Source organism: Oncorhynchus nerka, linkage group LG24 (assembly GCF_034236695.1).
Source record: "Oncorhynchus nerka isolate Pitt River linkage group LG24, Oner_Uvic_2.0, whole genome shotgun sequence".
In the NCBI taxonomy this organism is placed as follows: Eukaryota; Metazoa; Chordata; class Actinopteri; order Salmoniformes; family Salmonidae; genus Oncorhynchus; species Oncorhynchus nerka.
Window position 1 is genome coordinate 77138165 of NC_088419.1, and position 19767 is coordinate 77157931.

At 42.0% G+C, this 19767-nt stretch overlaps 1 protein-coding gene across 1 annotated transcript in view; it reads left to right on the forward strand.

Annotated features, from left to right (window-relative positions):
* The window catches only part of mylk4b (myosin light chain kinase family, member 4b), a 75696-nt gene that overhangs the window by 15663 nt on the left and 40266 nt on the right, over positions 1–19767 (forward strand). The window contains exons 2-3 of the mRNA XM_029633149.2: positions 18079–18262; positions 18643–18711. Of these exons, the coding sequence (XP_029489009.2) occupies positions 18079–18262; positions 18643–18711 (253 nt within the window). The remainder of the gene's footprint in view (positions 1–18078; positions 18263–18642; positions 18712–19767) is intronic.

The window sequence follows — 19767 nt, forward strand, 5'->3', positions numbered from 1 at the left end:
TCATTCTGGTAACCTATTCTAGTAACCCATTCTGGGAACCTATTCTGGTAACTCATTCTGGTAACCTCTTCTAGTAACCCATTCTGGGAACCTATTCTGGTAACTCATTCTGGTAACCTCTTCTAGTAACCCATTCTGGTGTCCTATTCTGGTAACTCATTCTGGTAACCTCTTCAAGTAACCCATTCTGGTGTCCTATTCTGGTAACTCATTCTGGTAACCTCTTCTAGTAACCCATTCTGGTGTCCTATTCTGGTAACTCATTCTGGTAACCTATTCTAGTAACCCATTCTGGTGTCCTATTCTGGTAACTCATTCTGGTAACCTCTTCTAGTAACCCATTCTGGTGTCCTATTCTGGTAACTCATTCTGGTAACCTCTTCTAGTAACCCATTCTGGGAACCTATTCTGGTAACTCATTCTGGTAACCTCTTCTAGTAACCCATTCTGGTGTCCTATTCTGGTAACTCATTCTGGTAATCTCTTCTAGTAACCCATTCTGGTGTCCTATTCTGGTAACTCATTCTGGTAACCTATTCTAGTAACCCATTCTGGTGTCCTATTCTGGTAACCTCTTCTAGTAACCCATTCTGGTGTCCTATTCTGGTAACCTATTCTAGTAACTCATTCTGGTAACCTATTCTAGTAACCCATCCTGGTAACCTATTCTGGTAACTCATTCTGGTAACCTCTTCTAATAACCCATTCTGGGAACCTATTCTGGTAACTCATTCTGGTAACCTCTTCTAGTAACCCATTCTGGTGTCCTATTCTGGTAACTCATTCTGGTAACCTCTTCTAGTAACCCATTCTGGTGTCCTATTCTGGTAACTCATTCTGGTAACCTCTTCTAGTAACCCATTCTGGTGTCCTATTCTGGTAACTCATTCTGGTAACCTCTTCTAGTAACCCATTCTGGTGTCCTATTCTGGTAACTCATTCTGGTAACCTCTTCTAGTAACCCATTCTGGTGTCCTATTCTGGTAACTCATTCTGGTAACCTATTCTAGTAACTCATTCTGGTAACCTATTCTAGTAACCCATTCTGGTAACCTATTCTGGTAACTCATTCTGGTAACCTCTTCTAGTAACCCATTCTGGGAAACTATTCTGGTAACTCATTCTGGTAACCTCTTCTAGTAACCCATTCTGGTGTCCTATTCTGGTAACTCATTCTGGTAACCTATTCTAGTAACCCATTCTGGTAACCTATTCTAGTAACCCATTCTGGTGTCCTATTCTGGTAACTCATTCTGGTAACCTCTTCTAGTAACCCATTCTGGTGTCCTATTCTGGTAACTCATTCTGGTAACCTCTTCTAGTAACCCATTCTGGTGTCCTATTCTGGTAACTCATTCTGGTAACCTCTTCTCGTAACCCATTCTGGTGTCCTATTCTAGCAACCCATTCTGGTAACCTCTTCTCGTAACCCATTCTGGTGTCCTATTCTGGTAACTCAATCTGGTAACCTCTTCTAGTAACCCATTCTAGTAACTCATTCTGGTAACCTCTTCTAGTAACCCATTCTGGTGTCCTATTCTGGTAACTCATTCTGGTAACCACTTCTAGTAACCCATTCTGGTGTCCTATTCTGGTAACTCATTCTGGTAACCTCTTCTAGTAACCCATTCTGGTGTCCTATTCTGGTAACTCATTCTGGTAACCTCTTCTAGTAACCCATTCTAGTAACTCATTCTGGTAACCTCTTCTAGTAACCCATTCTGGTGTCGTATTCTGGTAACTCATTCTAGTAACCTCTTCTAGTAACCCATTCTGGTGTCCTATTCTGGTGTCCTATTCTGGTAACCTATTCTAGTAACCCATTCTGGTGTCCTATTCTGGTAACTCATTCTGGTAACCTCTTCTAATAACCCATTCTGGGAACCTATTCTGGTAACTCATTCTGGTAACCTCTTCTAGTAACCCATTCTGGTGTCCTATTCTGGTAACTCATTCTGGTAACCTCTTCTAGTAACCCATTCTGGTGTCCTATTCTGGTAACTCAAACTGGTAACCTCTTCTAGTAACCCATTCTGGTGTCCTATTCTGGTAACTCATTCTGGTAACCTCTTCTAGTAACCCATTCTGGTGTCCTATTCTGGTAACTCATTCTGGTAACTTCTTCTATTAACCCATTCTGGTGTCCTATTCTGGTAACTCATTCTGGTAACCTATTCTAGTAACCCATTCTGGTAACCTATTCTGGTAACTCATTCTGGTAACCTCTTCTAGTAACCCATTCTGGTGTCCTATTCTGGTAACTCATTCTGGTAACCTATTCTAGTAACCCATTCTGGTGTCCTATTCTGGTAACTCATTCTGGTAACCTCTTCTAGTAACCCATTCTGGTGTCCTATTCTGGTAACTCATTCTGGTAACCTCTTCTAGTAACCCATTCTGGTGTCCTATTCTGGTAACTCATTCTGGTAACCTCTTCTCGTAACCCATTCTGGTGTCCTATTCTAGTAACCCATTCTGGTAACCTCTTCTCGTAACCCATTCTGGTGTCCTATTCTGGTAACTCAATCTGGTAACCTCTTCTAGTAACCCATTCTAGTAACTCATTCTGGTAACCCATTCTAGTAACCCATTCTGGTAACCTATTCTGGTAACTCATTCTGGTAACCTATTCTGGTAACTCATTCTGGTAACCTCTTCTAGTAACCCATTCTGGGAACCTATTCTGGTAACTCATTCTGGTAACCTCTTCTAGTAACCCATTCTGGTAACCTATTCCAGTAACCCATTCTGGTAACCTATTCTAGTAAGCCATTCTGGTAACCTATTCTAGTAACCCATTCTGGTGTCCTATTCTGGTAACTCATTCTGGTGTCCTATTCTGGTAACCCATTCTGGTGTCCTATTCTGGTAACTCATTCTGGTAACCTATTCTAGTAACTCATTCTGGTAACCTATTCTAGTAACCCATTCTGGGAACCTATTCTGGTAACTCATTCTGGTAACCTCTTCTAGTAACCCATTCTGGGAACCTATTCTGGTAACTCATTCTGGTAACCTCTTCTAGTAACCCATTCTGGTGTCCTATTCTGGTAACTCATTCTGGTAACCTATTCTAGTAACTCATTCTGGTAACCTATTCTAGTAACCCATTCTGGTAACCTATTCTGGTAACTCATTCTGGTAACCTCTTCTAGTAACCCATTCTGGGAACCTATTCTGGTAACTCATTCTGGTAACCTCTTCTAGTAACCCATTCTGGTGTCCTATTCTGGTAACTCATTCTGGTAACCTATTCTAGTAACCCATTCTGGTAACCTATTCTAGTAACCCATTCTGGTGTCCTATTCTGGTAACTCATTCTGGTAACCTCTTCTAGTAACCCATTCTGGTGTCCTATTCTGGTAACTCATTCTGGTAACCTCTTCTAGTAACCCATTCTGGTGTCCTATTCTGGTAACTCATTCTGGTAACCTCTTCTCGTAACCCATTCTGGTGTCCTATTCTAGCAACCCATTCTGGTAACCTCTTCTCGTAACCCATTCTGGTGTCCTATTCTGGTAACTCAATCTGGTAACCTCTTCTAGTAACCCATTCTAGTAACTCATTCTGGTAACCTCTTCTAGTAACCCATTCTGGTGTCCTATTCTGGTAACTCATTCTGGTAACCACTTCTAGTAACCCATTCTGGTGTCCTATTCTGGTAACTCATTCTGGTAACCTCTTCTAGTAACCCATTCTGGTGTCCTATTCTGGTAACTCATTCTGGTAACCTCTTCTAGTAACCCATTCTAGTAACTCATTCTGGTAACCTCTTCTAGTAACCCATTCTGGTGTCGTATTCTGGTAACTCATTCTAGTAACCTCTTCTAGTAACCCATTCTGGTGTCCTATTCTGGTGTCCTATTCTGGTAACCTATTCTAGTAACCCATTCTGGTGTCCTATTCTGGTAACTCATTCTGGTAACCTCTTCTAATAACCCATTCTGGGAACCTATTCTGGTAACTCATTCTGGTAACCTCTTCTAGTAACCCATTCTGGTGTCCTATTCTGGTAACTCATTCTGGTAACCTCTTCTAGTAACCCATTCTGGTGTCCTATTCTGGTAACTCAAACTGGTAACCTCTTCTAGTAACCCATTCTGGTGTCCTATTCTGGTAACTCATTCTGGTAACCTCTTCTAGTAACCCATTCTGGTGTCCTATTCTGGTAACTCATTCTGGTAACTTCTTCTATTAACCCATTCTGGTGTCCTATTCTGGTAACTCATTCTGGTAACCTATTCTAGTAACCCATTCTGGTAACCTATTCTGGTAACTCATTCTGGTAACCTCTTCTAGTAACCCATTCTGGGAACCTATTCTGGTAACTCATTCTGGTAACCTCTTCTAGTAACCCATTCTGGTGTCCTATTCTGGTAACTCATTCTGGTAACCTATTCTAGTAACCCATTCTGGTGTCCTATTCTGGTAACTCATTCTGGTAACCTCTTCTAGTAACCCATTCTGGTGTCCTATTCTGGTAACTCATTCTGGTAACCTCTTCTAGTAACCCATTCTGGTGTCCTATTCTGGTAACTCATTCTGGTAACCTCTTCTCGTAACCCATTCTGGTGTCCTATTCTATTAACCCATTCTGGTAACCTCTTCTCGTAACCCATTCTGGTGTCCTATTCTGGTAACTCAATCTGGTAACCTCTTCTAGTAACCCATTCTAGTAACTCATTCTGGTAACCCATTCTAGTAACCCATTCTGGTAACCTATTCTGGTAACTCATTCTGGTAACCTATTCTGGTAACTCATTCTGGTAACCTCTTCTAGTAACCCATTCTGGGAACCTATTCTGGTAACTCATTCTGGTAACCTCTTCTAGTAACCCATTCTGGTAACCTATTCCAGTAACCCATTCTGGTAACCTATTCTAGTAAGCCATTCTGGTAACCTATTCTAGTAACCCATTCTGGTGTCCTATTCTGGTAACTCATTCTGGTGTCCTATTCTGGTAACCCATTCTGGTGTCCTATTCTGGTAACTCATTCTGGTAACCTATTCTAGTAACTCATTCTGGTAACCTATTCTAGTAACCCATTCTGGGAACCTATTCTGGTAACTCATTCTGGTAACCTCTTCTAGTAACCCATTCTGGGAACCTATTCTGGTAACTCATTCTGGTAACCTCTTCTAGTAACCCATTCTGGTGTCCTATTCTGGTAACTCATTCTGGTAACCTATTCTAGTAACCCATTCTGGTGTCCTATTCTGGTAACTCATTCTGGTAACCTCTTCTAGTAACCCATTCTGGTGTCCTATTCTGGTAACTCATTCTGGTAACCTCTTCTAGTAACCCATTCTGGTGTCCTATTCTGGTAACTCATTCTGGTAACCTCTTCTCGTAACCCATTCTGGTGTCCTATTCTATTAACCCATTCTGGTAACCTCTTCTCGTAACCCATTCTGGTGTCCTATTCTGGTAACTCAATCTGGTAACCTCTTCTAGTAACCCATTCTAGTAACTCATTCTGGTAACCCATTCTAGTAACCCATTCTGGTAACCTATTCTGGTAACTCATTCTGGTAACCTATTCTGGTAACTCATTCTGGTAACCTCTTCTAGTAACCCATTCTGGGAACCTATTCTGGTAACTCATTCTGGTAACCTCTTCTAGTAACCCATTCTGGTAACCTATTCCAGTAACCCATTCTGGTAACCTATTCTAGTAAGCCATTCTGGTAACCTATTCTAGTAACCCATTCTGGTGTCCTATTCTGGTAACTCATTCTGGTGTCCTATTCTGGTAACCCATTCTGGTGTCCTATTCTGGTAACTCATTCTGGTAACCTATTCTAGTAACTCATTCTGGTAACCTATTCTAGTAACCCATTCTGGGAACCTATTCTGGTAACTCATTCTGGTAACCTCTTCTAGTAACCCATTCTGGGAACCTATTCTGGTAACTCATTCTGGTAACCTCTTCTAGTAACCCATTCTGGTGTCCTATTCTGGTAACTCATTCTGGTAACCTCTTCAAGTAACCCATTCTGGTGTCCTATTCTGGTAACTCATTCTGGTAACCTCTTCTAGTAACCCATTCTGGTGTCCTATTCTGGTAACTCATTCTGGTAACCTATTCTAGTAACCCATTCTGGTGTCCTATTCTGGTAACTCATTCTGTAACCTCTTCTAGTAACCCATTCTGGTGTCCTATTCTGGTAACTCATTCTGGTAACCTCTTCTAGTAACCCATTCTGGGAACCTATTCTGGTAACTCATTCTGGTAACCTCTTCTAGTAACCCATTCTGGTGTCCTATTCTGGTAACTCATTCTGGTAATCTCTTCTAGTAACCCATTCTGGTGTCCTATTCTGGTAACTCATTCTGGTAACCTATTCTAGTAACCCATTCTGGTGTCCTATTCTGGTAACCTCTTCTAGTAACCCATTCTGGTGTCCTATTCTGGTAACCTATTCTAGTAACTCATTCTGGTAACCTATTCTAGTAACCCATCCTGGTAACCTATTCTGGTAACTCATTCTGGTAACCTCTTCTAATAACCCATTCTGGGAACCTATTCTGGTAACTCATTCTGGTAACCTCTTCTAGTAACCCATTCTGGTGTCCTATTCTGGTAACTCATTCTGGTAACCTCTTCTAGTAACCCATTCTGGTGTCCTATTCTGGTAACTCATTCTGGTAACCTCTTCTAGTAACCCATTCTGGTGTCCTATTCTGGTAACTCATTCTGGTAACCTATTCTAGTAACTCATTCTGGTAACCTATTCTAGTAACCCATTCTGGTAACCTATTCTGGTAACTCATTCTGGTAACCTCTTCTAGTAACCCATTCTGGGAACCTATTCTGGTAACTCATTCTGGTAACCTCTTCTAGTAACCCATTCTGGTGTCCTATTCTGGTAACTCATTCTGGTAACCTATTCTAGTAACCCATTCTGGTAACCTATTCTAGTAACCCATTCTGGTGTCCTATTCTGGTAACTCATTCTGGTAACCTCTTCTAGTAACCCATTCTGGTGTCCTATTCTGGTAACTCATTCTGGTAACCTCTTCTAGTAACCCATTCTGGTGTCCTATTCTGGTAACTCATTCTGGTAACCTCTTCTCGTAACCCATTCTGGTGTCCTATTCTAGCAACCCATTCTGGTAACCTCTTCTCGTAACCCATTCTGGTGTCCTATTCTGGTAACTCAATCTGGTAACCTCTTCTAGTAACCCATTCTAGTAACTCATTCTGGTAACCTCTTCTAGTAACCCATTCTGGTGTCCTATTCTGGTAACTCATTCTGGTAACCACTTCTAGTAACCCATTCTGGGAACCTATTCTGGTAACTCATTCTGGTAACCTCTTCTAGTAACCCATTCTGGTGTCCTATTCTGGTAACTCATTCTGGTAACCTCTTCTAGTAACCCATTCTAGTAACTCATTCTGGTAACCTCTTCTAGTAACCCATTCTGGTGTCGTATTCTGGTAACTCATTCTAGTAACCTCTTCTAGTAACCCATTCTGGTGTCCTATTCTGGTGTCCTATTCTGGTAACCTCTTCTAGTAACCCATTCTGGTGTCCTATTCTGGTAACACTCCCACATATTCACGAAAGACAGGTTGGTTGTTTAGCAACAACACCGATGGTGCACAACTTTGGGGCAAAAGACACAGTCTCCAAATGTTTATTGAAAGCATAAATACATTTACACAATTAGCACTTGTTGTCTCTGAAATACATTGTTACAGTTGGTTAGCCAGTTAATGTATTTTAGCCATATTAGCATAGACGTGACATCAGTCAAAACACCTCAAAACAAGACATGGTTTCAAGAACAAGATAAACTAGCTGAAACAAGCCACCTATGATTCCCCACATGGCAGCTTCTTGTTGCTAACTATCTGATCATTCAGAATCATAACAACACAACACTCTGCGATGCACGCACATCATTTTCGTGATGTTGTCAGGCAACCCGTCTATAGAGACAAAGAGGTGATACTAAGAGATAGGGACTTATCTCCATCAGGCTAAACATCTCCTAAATGATTCAAAGCTGAGACTTTTGCGTTGAATCCTCATGTCTGTCAACGGGAGAGTTGTGCTCATCTTTGGTGGAAAACTGTTCCCACTAACCATTGTCCAATGTTTCTAACATGATTTGGTTAAGTCTCTTAAGGCTTTTGTGTTTTAATATTTGTGTTCTGTAATGTAGACATAGAAGTTGCTTTGAATGTTGTAAAATAAACTGTGTGTGGCACAGGACAGAAATAGAGAGGAAGAACAGGTGTGTTTCTGCCTGACAGGCTGTGTGGTTTCAACACTGCTGACTGAGGGTGAAATACAACACTGATAAATAGTCCCTTTGATTCTGAGGAAGAAGAAAGAGGACCTTGAGGGGAGTGTGATGGGAGGAAGGCAGCAGTCTGCGGGACTAACCTGAGTTTGAAAGAGGACCTTGAGGGGAGTGTGATGGGAGGAAGGCAGCAGTCTGCGGGACTAACCTGAGTTTGAAAGAGGACCTTAAGGGGAGTGTGATGGGAGGAAGGCAGCAGTCTGCGGGACTAACCTGAGTTTGAAAGAGGACCTTGAGGGGAGTGTGATGGGAGGAAGGCAGCAGTCTGCGGGACTAACCTGAATTTGAAAGAGGACCTTGAGGGGAGTGTGATGGGAGGAAGGCAGCAGTCTGCGGGACTAACCTGAGTTTGAAAGAGGACCTTGAGGGGAGTGTGATGGGAGGAAGGCAGCAGTCTGCGGGACTAACCTGAGTTTGAAAGAGGACCTTGAGGGGAGTGTGATGGGAGGAAGGCAGCAGTCTGCGGGACTAACCTGAGTTTGAAAGAGAACCTTGAGGGGAGTGTGATGGGAGGAAGGCAGCAGTCTGCGGGACTAACCTGAGTTTGAAAGAGGACCTTGAGGGGAGTGTGATGGGAGGAAGGCAGCAGTCTGCGGGACTAACCTGAGTTTGAAAGAGGACCTTGAGGGGAGTGTGATGGGAGGAAGGCAGCAGTCTGCGGGACTAACCTGAGTTTGAAAGAGGACCTTGAGGGGAGTGTGATGGGAGGAAGGCAGCAGTCTGCGGGACTAACCTGAGTTTGCAGACCACTTGCCCTTGCCGACGTCTGTAAAACCCGTTTCACACTAATGAGCTGAGCCGAGCCAAGCCCTGGTTTACTTACGAATCCATCAAATTTGCCAGAAATATGCTGGAAAGGACAGTGTGAAAACATAATATCCACAGCAGTATAATGTGGTTTGGGTCGGCACAATACTAACCTGAGCCTGTTGACCACTTGCTGATCTGGCGATATACAGAAGTGTCAAATTTCACACTCATATAGTTGCTTAAAATCATTTAAGGATCACTAATTGTTGTTTGGAACACCCAAAAGGAGTTGTCATCATGTCATATTATACACTTGTTGCGATGACCTCTGTAATTGTTAGGCTTGGGGACCTCATTGCCACTATGCAGATAAATATATCAGCAGTCACTAGCTGTCCTTGGGGATCAGCAGGTAAAAAGCTAAGCCTGCTGTCGCCGCATGGGCTATCAGTATAGATGCCTGCTTTGTACCATCACTCAACAGAGTTAGATTGTAAAACCGTCCCATTGGAATGGCGGATTAGCGAGATTAGCGAGAGAGATTGAGAGTAAGATCTTTACAGCTACCAGTATTTCAAAGCACTGCCATCATTCGCAGATATAGACAGCTTCAATGGAGCATGAATCTGATGATTGAATGATACTGTATTAGGACCTGTAGATGTGTAATTTATATTATTTGTTTTGTAATATATTATTTTACATTATTATTAGAATTCTTTACAATAAAAAAACATACATAGACAAAAAATAATAGACAACTTAACATTTATACACATTTCCACAAACATGAATGATGTCACACTTGCTCAGACCCACATGTTCCCACTGTATCCACACTGTCACGTGTGCTCCCTCTCCGGCCTCTAGGTCACCAGGCTGCTCATTATGGTGCACACCTGTCACCATCGTTATGCGCACATCAGACTCACCTGGACTCCATCACTTCCCTGATTACCTTCCCTATATATGTCACTCCCTTTGGTTCCTTCCCTATATATGTCACTCCCTTTGGTTCCTTCCCTATATATGTCACTCCCTTTGGTTCATTCCCTTTGGTTCCTTCCCTATATATGTCACTCCCTTTGGTTCCTTCCCTATATATGTCACTCCCTTTGGTTCCTTCCCTATATATGTCACTCCCTTTGGTTCCTTCCCTATATATGTCACTCCCTTTGGTTCCTTCCCTATATATGTCACTCTCTTTGGTTCATTCCCTATATATGTCACTCCCTTTGGTTCCTTCCCTATATATGTCACTCCCTTTGGTTCCTTCCCTATATATGTCACTCTCTTTGGTTCATTCCCTATATATGTCACTCCCTTTGGTTCCTTCCCTATATATGTCACTCTCTTTGGTTCATTCCCTATATATGTCACTCCCTTTGGTTCCATCCCTATATATGTCACTCTCTTTGGTTCATTCCCTATATATGTAACTCCCTTTGGTTCCTTCCCTATATATGTCACTCCCTTTGGTTCCTTCCCTATATATGTCACTCCCTTTGGTTCCTTCCCTATATGTCACTCCCTTTGGTTCCTTCCCTATATATGTCACTCCCTTTGGTTCATTCCCTATATATGTCACTCCCTTTGGTTCCCTATATATTCACCCTTTGGTTCATTACCTATATATGTCACTCCCTTTGGTTCCTTCCTATATATGTCACTCCCTTTGGTTCCTTCCCTATATATGTCACTCCCTTTGGTTCCTTCCCTATATATGTCACTCCCTTTGGTTCCTTCCCTATATATGTCACTCCCTTTGGTTCATTCTATATATGTTCCCTTTGGTTCCTTCCCTATATATGTCACTCCCTTTGGTTCCTTCCCTATATATGTCCCTTTGGTTCCTTCCTATATATGTCACTCCCCTTTGGTTCATTCCTATATATGTCACTCCTTTGGTTCCTTCCCTATATATGTCACTCCCTTTGGTTCATTCCCTATATATGTCACTCCTTTGGTTCCTTCCCTATATATGTCACTCCCTTTGGTTCCTTCCCTATATATGTCACTCCTTTGGTTCATTCCCTATATATGTCACTCCCTTTGGTTCCTTCCCTATATATGTCACTCCCTTTGGTTCCTTCCTATATATTTCACTCTCTTTGGTTCCTTCCCTATATATGTCACTCCCTTTGGTTCCTTCCCTATATGTCACTCCCTTTGGTTCCTTCCCTATATATGTCACTCCCTTTGTTCCTTCCCTATATATGTTCCTTTGGTTCCCTATATATGTCACTCCCTTTGGTTCCTTCCCTATATATGTCACTCCCTTTGGTTCCTTCCCTATATATGTCACTCCCTTTGGTTCCTTCCCTATATATGTCACTCCCTTTGGTTCCTTCCCTATATATATATGTCACTCCCTTTGGTTCCTTCCCTATATATGTCCTTTGGTTCCTATATATTCTCCCTTTGGTTCCTTCCTATATATCTTTGTTCCTCCCTTTGGTTCCTTCCCTTATATATGTCACTCCCTTTGGTTCCTTCCCTATATATGTCACTCCCTTTGGTTCCTTCCCTATATATGTTCCTTTGGTTCCTTCCCTATATATGTCACTCCCTTTGTTCCTTCCCTATATATGTTCCCTTTGGTTCCTTCCCTATATATGTCACTCCTTTGGTTCCTTCCCTATATATGTCACTCCTTTGGTTCCTTCCCTATATATGTCACTCCTTTGGTTCCTTTTATGTTCCTTTGGTTCCTTCCCTATATATGTCACTCCCTTTGGTTCCTTCCCTATATATGTCACTCCCTTTGGTTCCTTCCCTATATATGTCACTCCCTTTGGTTCCTTCCCTATATATGTCACTCCCTTTGGTTCCTTCCCTATATATGTCACTCCCTTTGGTTCCTTCCCTATATATGTCACTCCCTTTGGTTCCTTCTCTATATATGTTCCTTTGGTTCCTTCCCTATATATGTCACTCCCTTTGGTTCCTTCCCTATATATGTCACTCCCTTTGGTTCCTTCCTATATATGTCACTCCCTTTGGTTCCTTCCCTATATATGTCACTCCCTTTGGTTCCTTCCCTATATATGTCACTCCCTTTGGTTCCTTCCCTATATATGTCACTCCCTTTGGTTCCTTCCCTATATATGTCACTCCCTTTGGTTCCTTCCCTATATATGTCACTCCCTTTGGTTCCTTCCCTATATATGTCACTCCCTTTGGTTCCTTCCCTATATATGTCACTCCCTTTGGTTCCTTCCCTATATGTCACTCCCTTTGGTTCCTTCCCTATATATGTCACTCCCTTTGGTTCCTTCCCTATATATGTCACTCCCTTTGGTTCCTTCCCTATGTCACTCCTTTGGTTTCTTCTATATATGTCACTCCCTTTGGTTCACTCCTTTGGTTCCCTATATATGTCACTCCTTTGGTTCCTTCCCTATATATGTCACTCCCTTTGGTTCCTTCCCTATATATGTCACTCCCTTTGGTTCCTTCCCTATATATGTCACTCCCCTTTGGTTCCTTCCTATATATGTCACTCCCTTTGGTTCCTTCCCTATATATGTCACTCCCTTTGGTTCCTTCCCTATATGTCACTCCCGTTGGTTCCTTCCCTATATATGTCACTCCCTTTGGTTCCTTCCCTATATATGTCACTCCCTTTGGTTCCTTCCCTATATATGTCACTCCCTTTGGTTCCTTCCCTATATATGTCACTCCCTTTGGTTCCTTCCATATATGTCACTCCCTTTGGTTCCTTCCCTATATATGTCACTCCCTTTGGTTCATTCCCTATATATGTCACTCCCTTTGGTTCCTTCCCTATATATGTCACTCCCTTTGGTTCCTTCCCTATATATTTCACTCTCTTTGGTTCCTTCCCTATATATGTCACTCCCTTTGGTTCCTTCCCTATATATGTCACTCCCTTTGGTTCCTTCCCTATATATGTCACTCCCTTTGGTTCCTTCCCTATATATGTAACTCTCTTTGGTTCCTTCCCTATATATGTCACTCCCTTTGGTTCCTTCCCTATATATGTCACTCCTTTGGTTCCTTCCCTATATATGTCACTCCCTTTGGTTCCTTCCCTATATATGTCACTCCCTTTGGTTCCTTCCCTATATATGTCACTCCCTTTGGTTCCTTCTCTATATATGTCACTCCTTTGGTTCCTTCCCTATATATGTCACTCTCTTTGGTTCCTTCCCTATATGTCACTCCCTTTGGTTTCTTCCCTATATATGTCACTCCCTTTGGTTCCTTCCCTCCCTTTGGTTCCTTCCCTATATATGTCACTCCCTTTCGTTCCTTCCCTATATATGTCACTCCCCTTTGGTTCATTCCCTATATATGTCACTCCCTTTGGTTCCTTCCCTATATATGTCACTCCCTTTGGTTCCTTCCCCTATTGTCACTCCTTTGGTTCCTTCCCTATATATGTCACTCCCTTTGGTTCCTTCCCTATATATGTCACTCCCTTTGGTTCCTTCCCTATATATGTCACTCCCTTTGGTTCCTTCCCTATATATGTCACTCCCTTTGGTTCCTTCCCTATATATGTCACTCCCTTTGGTTTCTTCTCTATATATGTCACTCCCTTTGGTTCCTTCTCTATATATGTCACTCCCTTTGGTTCCTTCCCTATATATGTCACTCCCTTTGGTTCCTTCCCTATATATGTCACTCTCTTTGGTTCCTTCCCTATATATGTCACTCCCTTTGGTTTCTTCCCTATATATGTCACTCCCTTTGGTTCCTTCCCTATATATGTCACTCCCTTTGGTTCCTTCCCTATATATGTCACTCCCTTTGGTTCCTTCCCTATATATGTCACTCCCTTTGGTTCCTTCCCTATATATGTCACTCCCTTTGGTCCCTTCCCTATATATGTCACTCCCTTTGGTTCCTTCCCTATATATGTCACTCCCGTTGGTTCCTTCCCTATATATGTCACTCCCTTTGGTTCCTTCCCTATATATGTCACTCCCTTTGGTTCCTTCCCTATATATGTCACTCCCTTTGGTTCATTCCCTATATATGTCACTCCCTTTGGTTCATTCCCTATATATGTCACTCCCTTTGGTTCCTTCCCTATATATGTCACTCCCTTTGGTTCCTTCCCTATATATTTCGCTCTCTTTGGTTCCTTCCCTATATATGTCACTCCCTTTGGTTCCTTCCCTATATATGTCACTCCCTTTGGTTCCTTCCCTATATATGTCACTCCCTTTGGTTCCTTCCCTATATATGTAACTCGCTTTGGTTCCTTCCCTATATATGTCACTCCCTTTGGTTCCTTCCCTATATATGTCACTCCCTTTGGTTCCTTCCCTATATATGTCACTCCCTTTGGTTCCTTCCCTATATATATGTCACTCCCTTTGGTTCCTTCCCTATATATGTCACTCCCTTTGGTTCATTCCCTATATATGTCACTCCCTTTGGTTCCTTCCCTATATATGTCACTCCCTTTGGTTCCTTCCCTATATATGTCACTCCCTTTGGTTCCTTCCCTATATATGTCACTCCCTTTGGTTCCTTCCCTATATATGTCACTCCCTTTGGTTCCTTCCCTATATATGTCACTCCCTTTGGTTCCTTCCCTATATATGTCACTCCCTTTGGTTTCTTCTCTATATATGTCACTCCCTTTGGTTCCTTCTCTATATATGTCACTCCCTTTGGTTCCTTCCCTATATATGTCACTCCCTTTGGTTCCTTCCCTATATATGTCACTCTCTTTGGTTCCTTCCCTATATATGTCACTCCCTTTGGTTTCTTCCCTATATATGTCACTCCCTTTGGTTCCTTCCCTATATATGTCACTCCCTTTGGTTCCTTCCCTATATATTTCACTCCCTTTGGTTCCTTCCCTATATATGTCACTCCCTTTGGTTCCTTCCCTATATATGTCACTCCCTTTGGTTCCTTCCCTATATATGTCACTCCCTTTGGTTCCTTCCCTATATATGTCACTCCCTTTGGTTCCTTCCCTATATATGTCACTCCCTTTGGTTCCTTCCCTATATATGTCACTCCCTTTGGTTCCTTCCCTATATATGTCACTCCCTTTGGTTCCTTCCCTATATATGTCACTCCCTTTGGTTCCTTCCCCTATATGTCACTCCCTTTGGTTCCTTCCCTATATATGTCACTCCCTTTGGTTCCTTCCCTATATATGTCACTCTCTTTGGTTCCTTCCCTATATATGTCACTCCCTTTGGTTCCTTCCCTATATATGTCACTCCCTTTGGTTCCTTCCCTATATATGTCACTCCCTTTGGTTCCTTCCCTATATATTTCACTCCCTTTGGTTCCTTCTCTATATATGTCACTCCCTTTGGTTCCTTCCCTATATATGTCACTCCCTTTGGTTCCTTCCCTATATATGTCACTCTCTTTGGTTCCTTCCCTATATATGTCACTCCCTTTGGTTTCTTCCCTATATATGTCACTCCCTTTGGTTCCTTCCCTATATATGTCACTCCCTTTGGTTCCTTCCCTATATATGTCACTCCCTTTGGTTCCTTCCCTATATATGTCACTCCCTTTGGTTCCTTCCCCAGGTGTTATTGTTTTTGTTTCAGTTTCATGTCTGTGCGTTGTCCGTGTTTCTTATTTTGTATTATGTTGTGTTCATTTACTAAAACACTCCCTCCCTGAACTTGCTTCCTGACTCTCAGTGCACATCGTTACACCCAATGGTGTTTGTAATGCTTGTTGTTTCTAATGCCCCACATGACTTCAAATTGTGTTATGTTGTTTCTGTCCATAGATTTTTTTTCCATTATGTAAATAAAGCATTTGATTCTTCCATTCTCTTAATGTTGGAGTTTCATTTGACTTCCATTATTTAAGTAAGAGCTTCTTCCGTATACGTGACAAAAAGAGAATTGTCCAACCCATTGTGTATCTCACCACACCTCAATATACCATGTCTTGAATAGAAAGATGGATAAAAGTAAACTTACATTGTAAAACTTCTGACAGCCAGCTTTCTAACTGACCATAACTTTTGGACTTTATAGCATGCCCAGAAGGATCTTACCTATCTTATGAGTATATTTTTCCCACAACATTGCTCTGATGTCCAAAAGCTTTCAGGTCAAAATTTCTTGAACTAGAATATGAATATCCTTGATTCAGGGCCTGAGCAGTTAGATGTACGTATGTCATTTTAGGCGAATTTTTTTTTGGTAGATTATAAATTACTTATTTTTTCTTCAGTTTTTTTCCGTGTTCATTTTATACCCTTGAGATTTTAGACTATTCAATTCATAATGTTTTTTCCAAGGGGTGCATTGACTTTGTTATTTTAGTCAGGTATATCAGAAGATTGTCGGCAAGTACGTTTTGTTTATATTCATGTTTACCAATACTGATACCTCTTAAGTTTGGGTCGGAGGAAACACCGTTACACCTAGCAACCTGGACAGCGTGCACTGTGCCTGGCCTGCCATAGGCCAGGCACTAGTGCGCAATGAGACAAATATACCCCTACCGGCCAAGCCCTCCCTAACCCAATTGTGCGCCGCCCCATGGGCCTCCTGGTCACGGCTGGCTGCGACAGAGCCTGGGCTCGAACCCAGAGTCGCTGGTGGAACAGCTAGCACTGCGATGCATCGCCTTAGACCACTGCGCCACCCGGGAGGCCCTTTAGTCTTTTGTAGTTGGGAATAATAATCTCCAGCTGTCCTGGAAAATATTTGTAGAGATGAACATTTTCAGCCTTTTTGGAGACTCCTTGATTTTCCCTTTTTAATTGCTGTCTGTCTAACTTGCTGAATGCTTGATTTAGGTCACCGACTAAAATAATACTTTCTGTCTGGGTTTGATCTAATATAGCTTAAGTTCCATCTAAAATAAAAGCAGGTTTGTCTCTGGGGGGATATACAATGAAATCAATGTGTATTTGCAAAATGAGAAAACATCCTTCTTGGTCCCTGTGCTGGGATATAAGGGGAAAGGGTGTATTTTAATTGATCAGGATGACTAAACCTCTGCTGTTACTACAGTAGGTGGCAGCATATGACTCTCCAAATCTTACTTTTTACATTTTTTGAAGTGCAGCTCTTGCAGGAAAATCACATCTGCCGATAATCTCATGTAATGTTTTTGTAGCCATCATGACAGCACCGACCACCACTCTTCTCAACCTAGCAGACAGGTCCTGTATGAAATAAAAGGACTGGCCTTGGAATTGGATCTCCTTTCCCCCCTGTGCCTTCATAATGTTGACTTTGATCTGATAGTTCCGCACTTTGAAGATTACCATGCGTGGGTATTTAGCATTCTTCTGTTTCATGACGATTCTATGGCATCGTTCCAGATCCTCTGGTGATATACCCACGTCAAGTTCTTCTGATATCAGTTTGACCATGTAGCTGGAAAGATCTCATTTTTCCTCATCTTCCAGTGAGGACAATATTCTCATGTTGTTTTGTCTCATTCAGTTTTCTTGCTGGTCCAATTCATCTTCTAAAGTTTACAACTTTGTTTACAAAATGCTCATTTTGTTGTCTTGTTCGTTCATGCACAAGCCTTGTTTGTGCATGTCTGACACGATAGCGAATGTACTTCTTTAACAACAGATTGTAGCAGTTAGTTTTGGTGAGGTGGGCATTGAGATCATTTTAGCTTTGTTTTCCTGGACATCCTTTAGCTGTTCATTACTCTCGTTTGGGTCTCCAAGTTGCTCCTTGTCTTTTCCTCTGGGGGAAGCCATGGCTTGTTGGATTTGTGTCGCCACGCCGCTTTACCAACTGTTGGTTCACTGTTGTACATAACTGACCACTCACTCTCTCCCATTTGCTTGGGGAAATGTTGATTTTATTTTATTTTAGAGGCTTAATTTCATCTTTGTTTTCTGGTTTCTACCTATAACCAGTTTTGTCAGTACAAACGGAGCTACTCACAGCCCATGTGTCCTATCGGTACACACATGGGAGATATGGGAGAGACATATTTCTTCTCATGGGCAATACAATATTCTTCCATTCTATTCCAAACTGATCTAATTTTGTTTGTTTGTACGTTGTGGTTGTAGGTCAGACAAGAAGCCTTCCCCATGCTGTGAAGGCCGTAGCAGTGAGTCAGCCCCAGGAAGCAGAAAGCAGAATGGCAAAGTCCATCAGACCCAATTGCCGTTCTTTAGACACCTGGAGAAGGTGGAGACCATGAGGAGCTTCTGGGAGCTCAAACACGTGGAGCAGGAGGGAGAACGACAACAGGTTGGACCAGCACCCCAAATACTCACCTATTTGTTCCCCTCAATCCTCTTATCTCTTATCTGTACACTCATTCATACCTTAACCCTTGACAAGTAGGGTCATCAACCCCATCCTCACCTTTAACCGAACATGTAGGGCTATCACCACCGATCCTCGCCTACACCCCCTCCAACAGTAGAGTCTGCACCCAAAACCTGCACCCATACCCCTCATTCTCTTACCCCCTAAATGTATCATCTTTGCCCCTCAACCCTCATTCATAACATAAACATAACCCCCTTAACTTAACCCCTCATTATCTCACCTTTCAAGCTACCCCCAATCCTCACCGTTTACCCTCTTCATCCTCTCACTTGTACCTCTCTTCCTCTCACATTTAGGGTAGCCCCTGCCCTCAGCTATTGCCCCTCATCCTCAAGCAAGTGGAGAAGAAAGGAGACCATCAACAGGTAGGACCATTACCCCTCTCTTTACACCATCATTGTCAAGTGTGAACCTAATTAAGATTTTAATTGTACTGTGTACCTTGTGTATCCTGTGCATACAGGGCTCTAAAGTGCGACCATTTGCAATGAAATATTTTGCTGTGCAACCAGGAGTTTTATTTTGGGAGTACTGTGTCTCCCAGATAATATTGTTTGTAATGATGAGGCTTCACTGTGCCGTTGTTTCCAAGTGCCCTAGATAAACAAGGGGGTACAGATTCGTTAGCATTATGGCTGCACAATTACTACAGTGAAAACGGCTTACTTCTAGCCCAACCAGGCCAAAAGTTCTGACCAGGACCGCATTTTATTTCATAAACCATGTTGTTCAGTCACGTTGCCCCATCGGCTAGCTAGCTAACGACGTGTTAACTTTACCAGTATATTCAAACATTTGGGGGTGCAGAAATAAAAGGGAAAGGGATAGCTTCTTCTTCAGGAGATCAATGACTATGACTCTGATAAAATAAAGGTTACATCAAAAAAGATAATGGCAAATGAATGAGTGACATCTACAAGTAGTCATCACAAACCTGACGTTTTTAAAGAGATAGTGTACAATGTTCAATGTAATGCATCTCAATCAGAAAATAGAGCATTTACACAATGTAGAAACCTAATATTCCACAAATTACTTTGTAATTTCAATGACAGGTATTTACAGTGTTACATATTATTTTCTAGGGCACAACATGTGCTTCAAAGTACCTATAATTTATATTGGCCCAATATAGGCTGTATTATTTCATGTAGTGCCCCTAACTTTTAAAAATTCGGAGCACCAGTGCTATCAATTATTTTAATTTTTATTTAGAGCCCTGTGTGCATATGACAAATATATAGTATAGCCTGTGGGTATAGCCTGTGGTTATAGCCTGTGGGTATAGCCTGTGGGTATAGCCTGTGGGTATAGCCTGTGGTTATAGCCTGTGGATATAGCCTGTGGTTATAGCCTGTGGTTATAGCCTGTGGTTATAGCCTGTGGGTATAGCCTGTGGTTATAGCCTGTGGTTATAGTAA